This window comes from Tamandua tetradactyla, chromosome 12 (genome assembly GCF_023851605.1).
Source record: "Tamandua tetradactyla isolate mTamTet1 chromosome 12, mTamTet1.pri, whole genome shotgun sequence".
NCBI classification, from domain to species: domain Eukaryota; kingdom Metazoa; phylum Chordata; class Mammalia; order Pilosa; family Myrmecophagidae; genus Tamandua; species Tamandua tetradactyla.
This window is the reverse complement of record NC_135338.1, coordinates 63,712,583-63,725,014: the sequence shown is the minus strand read 5'-3', so window position 1 is coordinate 63,725,014 and position 12,432 is coordinate 63,712,583. Positions and strand designations below refer to the sequence as shown.

The window sequence follows — 12,432 nt, the reverse complement described above, 5'->3', positions numbered from 1 at the left end:
AGACAAAGGAGAACACGTTATCACGACTGAGAAGTTAAAAGTTCTATGTAAGACTTGCCTGCTTCTTGGAGAGAAGTAAGGAGCTCAGCCTGGGTACCCCACATGATACCCCTGGGGCCAATACAGACAAGTCCATTTGGAAGCACTGGCTGTAGAGTGGCCTTTTGGGACAGCACCTGAAGGTCAGGTGATGGCTCCCAGTGAGACATCTGTCGAAGGCTGATGGCATGCCAAACACAGCTGGGCCCTGGGGGCACTACTGAGACAACGGCCCTTGGGAACTTCTCATTTTTACAGCAGGAATATCTCAAACCCATGGCCTCTACACACACAGTGTTCCTTCTGTGAAGACCCTCAGAGTCACGAGTGCCAGGCTTTGGGGTGCCTTGGGTTTTACTGTCACTGCACCTGCATGCTGACTACTCTGCCTCTCGGCTTGGGCTATTCCAAGGTGAGGAGTCAGGTGTGCCCCCACTGCTCGCAGAGTACACATCTGACATCTGAGCTCACCTCTGGACTGAGATCTCCTTGTTTGTACACTTTGTCCTGTGTGCATCTTTATGAGCATGTCCGCAAAATCCTCTTTGGAACAAGGTGATCATTAAAGAAACAAGTAGATGGCACAAAAGAGAAGGCATGCCAATATCACTACACTTCAGGACAATTTTTGGTTCAGTGACCCAAATGTTTAACAGGAACGTGTTATTAGTCTTGTCTTCAAAATCAAAACAGCAAAAGGCAGAAACTACCAACAAATCAGAGGCATGAAATGCAGCCCATGCTGCTTACAGACACTGCTGCAAGGACCTGGTGCAGAAGCTTCCACTTGGGTGCCCCTCTGAACTGCCTCACCTCAACATCACATCACCAGAAACCATCCAGAAGTGCCCAAGATTCCAGAATTCTCCCTAGAAAGCTCTACTGCCAAACACTCTCTGCTGCACCATGGCATATAGCAGTATACCTTGGGGGCCCAACTGACTCTTGCCGAGGTGGAATGCAACCACCACTCCCCCTAACTAGCTAGGATTGCCTCACTCGCATCTCAGAGGGGCGCTAGGGGACGCAGATGCAGACGTCTCCACGGGCGTTCCCGGAAATGGGCTACATCCTGTCTAGACAGCGCTGCTGCCATGTCTGCTGTGGGTACTACATCTCTACAGAGCTGAGAAAACTTGGTCTTTACTAGAAGGGCTGGAAAAGAAGAAATTAGTAAACCATACAAACTGGTGCAGAACATCTGATCTCAGAAGGACCCCAGCCAGGGAAGAAGGGTAAAGCGTGGGCAGGGTGGCTAGAACCTGCCTAGCCTATGGCCCCTGGGTGGGGGCTTGGGGATAGGGGCTAGGCAAAGGTCGCTCAGCAGCAAGCACGTGGCTTACTGCTCTGCAGCACCATTGCCACGGGTGGCATGGTCAGTCCAACCACAGAAGCTGGGGCCTAAGTCTTCAGCCCCTGCCTTGCTCCTTCCCTGGCTAGTGACCAACCTACAAAAGGTACATGGCCTACCTAAACATCAGCATCCTGAAGATCAGGCACCACCCTGGCAACATTTTCAACAACCTGCATAATTTCTTTGCCAGGAGGTGAGAAAGGTCATCTACAGGGCCAGATCTGGGCCTCTGTGTGGGAGGTTGATGATGACAGTGGGCTCCCAACTAAGAGGCTCCCAACCCACCCCCTAGCCGGAGCTCTGCCAGGTCTGTGTTGATCACTTCCTAAGCCCACCGGACTGGGTATGCCCTGGTCCCACCACTTGTTCCTACAAACGTGCCTGGTGAGCCATACCTATGGTCTCCTCGGCTCACCATCACAGTGACAGTGTCAGCAGAAGCTGAGGGTGGGAGGCCAGACTGCTGTCTCTATCTTAGGGGCTTTCCATTCTTGCACCTTGTATTTCATCACATCCAAACTAAATCCCCATTTTCCCAAGATTGTTTCTGCATTAACAGTGTGACTCTATTTATCATGCATGAAAAGTTACAGTATGGATGGGGGTAAACTTCATTTTGAGTTAAAAAAAAAAAACAAAACTCTAAGAACTTGAGACTTGTAAAATTCTAAGTACAAATAGCATTGTTCTGTAACTGTGAGATACAGAGACAAGTAACTACAGTGCCATTATTAAAAGAGAGGTTAGTGCTATGGTAAAACACACTAAAAAGTTTCATGGACATTACCCTGAGCAGGCATATAGATATAACTTGTGGAGAACACTGAAGCCCACCCAACAAGACCCCCCAATGGGGCATCTCCAGATATTCCAGCACTGGTGAATTAAAAAAAAGGACCAAGGATCCAGATTTAACATAATGTGGGATATTTCTTGCCTATTGTATGTATGTCATGATTTGACTTACCTACCAGACTGTGTGCTCAAGGGCAGGGGAATTGTGCCCTTCATCTGGGGTACCCTGTGGCTCAACATGCTGGGCGGGACAGGCATATCCATCAGTGCCTGTGAACCACACCAACGACAGGCCTGAGACTAACTTACAATCTGAGGATCTACTCTGGGTGCCAGGCCCCAGGAAAGGACCTTTGCACACACACATCTCAAAAAAAAAAAAGTAACTGTTTAATATAGGTACTACATACATAATTCACATAAAATTTCAAAGTAAAAAATCTCACTTACATCCCTCTCTCCTTTGGTGATACATCCTGGAGAGCTTTTTCTGTTGGTACAAGAGTGCTTTCTCCCTCTTTTCTAAAGCTGCCATGCAGTCAATTATATGGATATGCTGTAATTCACTTTTAAAGTCCCCACTGTAGACAAATATATCATTCCCAATCTTTTGCCATTACAGTGTGGCAGTGAGACCCTGTATCCACGTCAGCTTTCACACAGTTGTGTATACCAAGACACACTCTCAGTGGAACTGCTGGGTCAAAGAGCATATACATTTATAATTCTTACAGAATTTGCCAAATTGCCTCTCATGGAGGATGGAACAATCTGTACTCCTATGAGCATACCTTCCCCATAGGAACGAATTAGTGCCATATTACACATGAGGAAACAGAGGCTCAGCGATGTCCCACTCATTCATTCATTCAGTATTCATTAAGTATATACCATGTACCAGACTAGAAATAAAACAGAAATGCCTTCCTGTATGGAACTTATGTCTCAGAGGGATGAGAAAATAAGTAACGTTGGTAAGACCTGATGGTAATAAGTGCTATTGGGAGAAAATACACAAAGTGTGTGCACATAGGGTGGGAGTGGGGCAGTAGTGATGGCGAATTCCAGTAGGATGGCAGAGAAAGGCCTCCTTGGTTGGTGGTGTAGGCTGGGAGGCAGGCTGGGAGGCAGGCTGGGGAAGAGCTCTCCAAACAGGGAACAACAACTGTCAGGGCCACAAGGCCAATGCGAACCAAGTCTGTTAGAGAAAGAGCAGAGAGGCCAATGTGAGTGGGACAGAAGGGAAAGAGGTAGGAGGGGAGGTCACACTACTCCCAATTGGCAAGATGGAAAGCCAATGTAGGGCCATAGGGTCCCTGAGTGGATATACCACCTTTTGTACCAGAGACAACGAGATCAGTTTTGGGGACCAGTCTGACAGGGAGGGCCACTTTTCAGGGTTCATGGTGAAAAGGTGCCTCCTACCCCAGACCCCAAGACCAGAAGGGGACGCCTGCCTCTAAAATGTTCCCATAGAAAGTGAAAACCATCTGGTAAAAATTGATAGTCATTTAATTTAAATTATTTCGGGTTATTATTTGGTTTGGGTTTAACAACAGAAAGCATTTTACTTCTGTTTTTCAAACAAAACAGAAATTCCTGGAACATTTTATTCAACAAATATAAAGAATAAAAATTAGGCAGCTCAGTTTCTGTACCATGAGGATCCAGTGTATTTGTGTTCCTGAAAATGTGTTGTAAAAAAAGAAAAGGTTCTCGATCAATGGTCAGTGTTAATAAAATTTCCCCACCGGGCTTGAATTCTTTGCCACCAAGGGAACCTTGATCTGAGTGAGGATATTGAAAAAATAACTTCGGCAAACCTCTGAGGAGCTCTTTGATAAGATGTGAGACAGAGAGATGGAGAGACACAGAAACGGGCCTAGGAGGCAGGGGCATGAGGGGTTAGTGTTCCAAGGATGAGAGGGGTGTACCTGCAGCCCAGGGGGGTGGGAGGGTCCAGAGGTGAGTCTCGCAGGGAGGGCCTATGGATAGTGGGAGCAGCCAAGCAAAAGCTTGGGACAGAAAGTCTAAAAGGATCTGGGAGACCAGTGGGATCTGTTTCAACTAGAGCACAGGGGCAGGGAATTACTTAGTCTTGGACACGTGAGGGGGAGCCCATAGGGCCCTGAAGTCCAGGCCAAGGAGCCCTGCGCTGCTGAGGGCCTGCCTGGTATGAGACTGTTTGGAGACGTGTCATAAGTGTAAAATACACATCGGATTTCTAAGACTCTACCATAAAGGGAATGCAGAACATCTCAATAATTTTTATACTGCTTATATGTTGAAATGATAATACTTTGGATATACTGGATGAACTAAAAAATATTACTAAAATAAACGTCACCTATGTGTGGTGACTAGAAAACTTAAAATTGAAACGTAGCTTGCACTCTACTTTTACTGGTCAGCACTGCTGCACTAAAGGTGTCTAAAAGGGGAAGGACAGCATAAAACAAAGTCCCCAGGCAGTAGGTACAGAGTGTAAGGAGTGTGGGCTGGGGAGGTTCCAGGTGAGTGGCTATGTCAGTTTTCCAGCCATGGACAAAAAGACCTTAAATGACCAGTGGCAGCATACAGAATGCAGAGGCCTTAGGAGCTGGAGGTGGGTGAGATAAAGAGCATTAAGACTCCTGGGTTTTGCGCTTGAGTGACTGAGAAGATGAAGATACTGGCAAGAGAGAGGGAGAAGAATGAGTGGGGTGGGGAGAGATGATGCTGATGGAGAAACCTAAAGATCCTTATCCAGGAGGCAGCTAGCAAAGTCAGTGTGCAGCTAATAAATCTGACCAGGGAAGACAAGGCAATCAGCTATGACTAGAAAGAACCAGATGTGTGACATCCTAAGAGGGTCTCCAAGGAAGATGATGAAACAAGGAGGATGAGTAAAGTGTGAAACCCTGGAAAAAAGCCTACTTATCGGGTGCAGGATGGAAATCAGCAAAGCAGAAGGAAACCTGGAGAAAACGGTTGAGAAGTCCCAAAAGGAGGGCAGACTGGTGTAGAGAAAGTGTCTGCCACAGGTCTGGAATTCTGCTCTCTGCACTCCCATTGGCTCAGTCAGGTGACAGGTTCTCCGAGGCCTGCTCTACTTTGCACATGAGGAGTGAGTCAAAGCCAAGGGCATCACACTAGTAAGTGACAGAACTGATACATAATCTAATACGGAGACACACCATGTGGCAGGGGCAGCGGCGCTGAGCCTGGGCTCAGAGGTTTAAGTGTGAAGGCTGAGAAAAGGCCAGGGTAAGAGACTGGCTGGGGTGGGAGGTGTAAGAAGGTGAACAGATGCCTGGCTGTGCGGAAGGATCCAGGGAAAGAAGGACAGGCCTCCTGAAGGATCTGGGAAAAAGTTCCCTGCTCCCTAGGATGGAAAAAAGGAGATAGTGAGGGAAAACGTCGAGAGGCAGAGATGTGTGTACTGGGTCTCGCAGAATGCTGGAGTCTCCCATGGCAGAAGGCAGAGAAGAGCAGGAGTCACGCTCAAGAGACACCTGAGCAGGCCCACATCCCATCCTCGCAGACCACAGATCATGAGATGTGAGGCATGAGGTGTGAGGCATGAGGCACAAGGCCAGGGACTGAGGGGGCCACAGGAAGGGGAGCAGCTGGGGGACACATAAAGGGAGGGGCCTCAGGCTGCCCTGGGGGAGGTCAACCAGCCTGACCGACTGACAAATCACAAAATGCTCCACTGCAGTACTGCTAACACTGGATGTCAACACATTTCTGTGACTGTGAGAACACCTCTCTTTGGGAGAACACCTCTCCTTGGGTGAGAGCTCCTGAGTAGGGCGGTGGTGGGCTGCTTTATGTTGTAACAGTGTTCACTGAAGGTCACCCCACATTTCTAATTCTGAAGTCCAAATTAACCGTCTGACTTCAGGCCATCAACCCAATGAAAAAGTAAACAAGGCTCCCAAAACTACCATAATGAATGGCACTAACAGATAAGATTTTCTAAATATACTATACCTTAAAAAGAAACAAGAATAAAAATAAATTTGTAACCATTTTAAAGTGCCACTGCTAAAATGACTAATTTTAATTGAAGCTTTCTAAAGCACCTAGTTTCCTCCTTCCCTCCTACCCTTTTTTCACTACTACCAACATGACAAGCAGGAAAAAATTATTTTGGGAGGAGTGAATATGCATTTTACAATGCAGAGATTAATTAATAGTAATAAAAAATCCTTCTATAAAAAACTCAAAACCCACAGCAGCTGTCAGGCAAGCCCCGATGCAGCCACGGACAGAAATAGCTGCAGGGAGGGCCTACTCATGCCAAGGCCCTTGGAGAGGGAACCATCAGGAAAGGGGGTTTCAGAGTGATGAATAAAAGATTTCGATGTCATTGTCATCAATGTTAAAACTTTAAGGAGCAGATCATTTCCTTCCTTTGATTAAAAAAAGCAACAACAAAAAAGCCAAAACTAACAATGCACACAACCACACTTTTGTTCTTGAGGTAGACACAACGCTGCACAGGGTCTCGTCCTCCCCACCCATTTCACGGCAATGGATGGATAAAGAGGAGCCTGAAGCTGGTAGGATGAAGGACTAGACACATGAAATCAGCTCTCTGACCTGCCCAGACTGCAAGGCCACCTCCTCCTCCAAGGTGCCCTTTAATTAGATTTGATCTAAATATGCTAAAGAAACCAGGGCTAGGTAAGTAAGTTTGCCTTGGCCTTCAACCTTTGGGAGAGGAGAAAGTGAAAAATGGAAGATACTCATCATATATCAGTGACAAAAAAAGTCAAGATGACCAGTTCCTTTTCAAGTGTATATTTTAACGAACAATTAAACCATACTTGAAAACCCTTTAAAGTAACTATTTTGTAGACCCAGCCTTGAGATAATCAGAATTTCTACAAAGACAGACAAGGCTGCATTCATCACCACTGTCATATAAAACTGTCCCTCCTCCTCCCCAAGTACATCCTGACCACTAGTTATAAATGTCACCCCCTCGCCCCCCCTTCAGGGTGCCTTCTACAAGGCTGACTGGGGAGACACCCTTTCCTGGGTGTCTCATGTTATGAGGAGGGCTACCTGGTCTGGGAGCTTACCCAGATAAACTGTGTTGTCAAAATACTTTCAAAGGTCTGTTGGACATTTTCGAGAGTATAATATGCCTTGGTACAGAATGCTACAAATAGAAACCTAAAATCTACTTTAAAAGATTAGAGCAAGAGACTTAGTGGAGCTGAGTATATAATTTCCTAAGAGGGAAAAGCAGAGGCTGTTCAGGGTCCATTTCCAAGGCCAGAAAGTCCCAGGTTTCTACTTCCTTCAGGTCTGGCCCAGGGTAAGCAGCAAGGGTCAAAGAATGACAGGGAGAGCAAGGAGAGTTGAGTCCCCAGAAGTGAGAAGAGGGCAGGGCTTGCTTCTGCCAACAGATGCACTGAGGACTGAGGTAGGCTTTACTGGCCTCTGCAATGGAAGGCATGAATTCTGACAGTTCACCTCATTAAAAAATATATTTACTGTAACAGTCAACAGCAGTGGGAGGTATAGTAAAGATCTTTCCATCTTCTTTCTGCTTCCCTATTTTCCAGTTTCTCTATAAACAAACATTGCAATTTTCTTGTTTTTTATAATTAATGAAAAACAAAATCAAATTAAAATATCTTTGATTCCAGGATGGAAAATTTTCATCTAACCTTAACCTTAGGTGGATTTCTGAAATTTATAATTCCATTCCATTTCATCCATCCATCCATCCATCATCCATCTAAACATTTATTATGCTTTCATGTACGAGGCAGAAGAGAGGATGCAGAGGACAGAATAAGTAGAACTGGGTGTGGGAGGAGGGTGGAGGCAGAGGCAGATGAAAGGAGGATTCTGGTAGGTCAGACAGACACAAACCCCACCCTATGTGATTCTCTGCCTCGCTTGCCCTGCTCTTAACTTCTTTCTTTTTTTTTTTTCCCAAAGAGAGAAAGTTTATTTTTATTATATGTGAAGCAGGAGAGCAGACAGCCTAAGGGTCCAAAATCTGTCCCACTGAGTTTGCTCTTACCTTCCTGTCCTGGAAAATTTCTAGTTATCTTTCAAAATGTTGGTATCTCCCCTCCCAGGGAACCATTTCCTTCCAACCCCAAGACCAAAGGTTGCTCCTAAACCTTGAACTTCAGTAGGCATCTACCAGGGCTCAGGCATCAAGCCCTTTTCTAAGCAGTTCCTTGAAGGCACTCCAATCATCCTCACCACAGACCTTTCAGGTAGGCACTATAATAGGTAACTATTTTACCACTGAGGCAGAGAGGCAAAGTAACAGTCTAATATCCTGCATTCAGTTAGTGGTAGAGCTGGTGTTTAAACACTAAGAAGTCCAGCTCAGAGTCTGTTCTTAATGAATGGACTGTAAATTCGTAAATTTTGTGGAAATAAACTGATTGCTTTAAATGCTCCCCTGGATGCAATGTGATGAGAAGGCCAGAAACTTGGAATACAACCTTTTCTTTTACTACACTCTCTCCACAGACCGTTTAATCTCAGGAAAGCAATTATTCCTGACATACTGAACACCCACAGGTTTTTTTTCTCTAGTTCTGAGCCTCAGATCCCTATGTCCAGCTGTCCACCTGCCAGTTCCATTTGGATATCTCAGAGCTGCTCAAACTTAGCCAGGACAGAATGAAGCCTCTGATCTTTCCCTTCATTCCTTAATCTTTCCCATTTTACCTGATGCAGTAAAATGACAGTTGGATACCTAAGATTCCTTAACACCTGTCTCCAATTTAGTCTCCAAAAAGCAGCCAGGGTAATCTTCAAAATCACACATCTGCTTGCCTCAGCCTCCTGCTCCTCTCTATAGGATCCCATGGCTTGGGCTAAAAGAGTAACCTGGACGAGGCTGGGAGTGACATGCCCCCTCCCCAGGTCCTTCTCTCAGTTCCTCTTGGTGCCAAGTTCTCTCCTACCCCAGGCATTCAATGGCTTCAGCAGGAACGCACTACCTCCACCTCCTTACCTGGTTGGCCCCCATCTCACATGAGGCTCAGCTTAAAAAGCACCACTCTCTGCCTCTGTGTTACTGTCTCTCTCAGGCCCACTTGCTTCCTCTTATGGTTACAACATGCCACCATCTGCAGTGACAAGTGTGTCTGGGAAGTGCTATTACTGACACTCTCCCCCCTCCTGAGAATGCCAACAGGAGGGAAGGGACGTATGGGCACATGGAGGGAGTCAAGGTCTGTTGGATGAATGAAAGAATGGCCACAACTCTAGTTCAAGCCCTCAGCTCTCACCTGGACAGTTACTAGAGCCTCCTCACTGGTCTTGCTACCTTCATTCTCTCTTTCTTCATTCCAATCCACCTTCCACAAGTGCTGACAAGAGTTCTAAAAAAACACATTTGATCCTGTCACTCCCTTGATTAAAACCCAAAGGTCCCCCACAGCCTATAGTGTCAGATACAAATTTCTTAGCATGACATGAAAGGGCTGTTGTATTCTTTTTTCAATTTATCTTTCCAGTTTTGATTCATGCCAGTCCAATCCCCATACCCTGATTTGGCCACACTTGGTTACTTGATAGTCCTCCACACTCCAAGTTATTTTCTCCAGCTTTGAAGGCCTTTCTTATCCTCCTCTAACTCCTCTGCATCCTTCAAGACGCAGATCAAATATCACTTTCTGCAAGCCTTGACTTTTTCAACAGGACTTGTTATTATTTGATATTTGATACATACTAAAGAATATACTTAGCACATATCCTTTGGCATTTTGTTCATGTAACTATCATAACACATGCCCCAACACCCTATCTGTTCATCCTTACTAGGCTGTGAGTTCCTGGGAGGGCAGACTAGTCTGGCTACCATAACATGGTAGGGTTTACAGCCTATGATCAATAAGAGCTTGTACAAGTAACTGCTCCTTCTGATTCTGTCATGCCAGGCCAGACTTGCTACCTGATCTGGACAACTCACTTACCTTCACTTTGACTATGTCCTCACCTATAAAATTGGGACAGCTGACCACCCTCATATGTAGAAGATATACGTGAAAGTACTTTGAAACCTCTGAATCTCCTACCAGTGCAAAATACAGCATGGCAATTACTCCAACCACCATTCCTGCACTCTCAGAAAAACAAACCTGATGACCTTTCCTTTTAGACATCCTGATCAAAATCTGATGAAACAATGTTATCCACAAAGGCAAAGGACAATCAATTTCAGCCTCAAACTGTAAATGCAAGCTAGCATTTTGAACAATCATTTACAAAATAAAATGTAAAAAGAGGATGAGATAACTCATGCTTTACTCATGAAGAGTAAGGAGTTGCTTTCTAACCTGCATCTCCATGTCACTCAAGGTCAGGAACTGGGCTGGTGATGCAATCCGAATGCCCTCAGGGCCCTGACACCATGAGCCATGTGGTCTCTGATTCTCTGCCCTCCCCCACCAACAACTACACAGACCCTTTCTTGTTCTCTAAATGGCATTCTGTGTGTCCTCAGCCTGAGCAGCCTGGGGATCTTGGTTCCCAATAGGCCTTTAATCTCTCCACCTCAATCAGCCTTCCCCACCTAAACACGAACAAAACCCCATGATCCCAATGTATAATTTCTGTTAACACACAGAGAAGGCTGGTTCTATGACCCCACCCCCCCACGCCCACCCCCCCCCCCAAAAACACCTAATTTCCTCAGATGATACTAACAAAATATTTAGGTAAAGAGAGTATTTTGTGCTTAAGACTTTTTTTTTTCATAAGGGAAATGGAATGGAATACTTTTCCTCTACAGTTTGTCAATCCAGATGGCAAGTTTTGTTTCCAGTCAACCCGATGAAACTAGAAGAGTAGGTGGTATGGTTCAAAAGATTTCACCAAATCCACTTGCAATGTCAGACAGGAGCACCTTGGATGGGTACTGGATATGCACGGACAGCATATACCAGAAAGACTGCAAAAGAACCAGAATCTTAACTAAATTTTTCAAGTTGAATATTCTTCCCCAAACAATATTATTTATTAAAAATCAGTTATTTTAATGTGCCTCTATTCCAAGTTCTTGATATTAAAGCCATGCAACAATACAAAACCACCTGTTCCTTTCTGTGAGAGAGGGATCCAAGTGACCTGACCCTGGTCAGATCAGGGTTGAGGCCACAAGCAGAGTTTGAAACCCAGAGCTTCCAACTCAGCTTCCATGTGCTAGGAAAGACATACTGGAACAAAGAGGAGGAAGAACATCAAACACATAATGGCAATACTTATTGTTGGAAAGTCACTCCAATGGCCTTAACAAATATAATCTATTGGGCAACCTCTACCCTCCACATTCAAGAGCTCTGACATGTTCCTGAAAAGACAGCTCTGATACCTTAGGCTCCTTCCAGAATGAAACTGAAGACACCAGAAACCCCAGTACATACTACAACACTAGCAGTAGCTCTGCTATGTGACCCAACATTACATGCTAGGATTTCTAACTATGTCAAAGGTAATTTTACAGTAAATATTTTCAAGAGCAGGACAACTACTCCTTATCAAATGCCCACCAAATACATATGAAAAAAACTTTCAGCTACCATGTAAGCAATTCTAAGGAAATGTCATCAAGTTTTTGGATCTGCATGTAGTTTTCTGGTGATGCAAACAAAGTTTGGAATTCTGTATTTTAAAAATTTATATTATAAATATTAAGTTAGTCTCATCCCTATTGCTATTATACAAGTTTTTAAATGCACATGCTATTGCCACCTAAGCATGCGCCATAAAAATACATAAAACAGTAACACCAAGGAAGAACAGATAAAGAGCAACACACTTATTTACCACATTTAAACTTAGGTAATACTAGAAAGGATGGCTGAGCGAATGAAAAATGGGCTTAGCTTGAAGTATAATATAAGGCCCGCTGTCCTTGGTAAGAACGTATACATTCTTAAAGGGATTCTTAACAGCTAAGAGAGGGTGCTACTTACTTCCTCATTAAATAGTTTGCTAGTTTCTTTTTTGATTGGGTCTATAAGCTGGACTTGGCCTGCGGAAAAGCCCACTAGGAGAGAGACACTTTCTGCTGTGGCTGTTAGGTGGTTGAAGTCATGACAAGTAGGCTGTGTTCCTTTGTATATCCTTTTATCTATTGGTTTACTCAAGTCAGCAGCCTGGAGGAGAAAGAGAAAAATACATACGGTAAACAGCACATTGAGATGAAAAATCTAAGTTACATGATTTTATACTCCATTATGATGTATAATGTTAAAAATTAGGTTTAAAAT

At 44.7% G+C, this 12,432-nt stretch overlaps 1 protein-coding gene across 16 annotated transcripts in view; it reads right to left on the bottom strand.

The window, feature by feature from the left end:
- Nucleotides 1-12,432, bottom strand: part of WDR20 (WD repeat domain 20) — a 103,138-nt gene that overhangs the window by 10,537 nt on the left and 80,169 nt on the right. For 4 of the 16 annotated variants that reach the window (XM_077123595.1, XM_077123597.1, XM_077123598.1 and 1 more), the window contains 2 exons: nucleotides 12,136-12,318; nucleotides 9,448-9,540 (listed from right to left, as the gene is read on the bottom strand). The exons of 1 other annotated variant lie outside the window; for it this stretch is intronic. In XM_077123595.1, the coding sequence (XP_076979710.1) occupies nucleotides 9,448-9,540; nucleotides 12,136-12,318 (276 nt within the window). Of the gene's footprint in view, nucleotide 1; nucleotides 3,387-9,447; nucleotides 9,541-10,867; nucleotides 11,112-12,135; nucleotides 12,319-12,432 lie in introns of those variants that run through there. 11 more of the 16 variants (XM_077123596.1, XM_077123602.1, XM_077123599.1 and 8 more) reach the window with 9 other exon arrangements.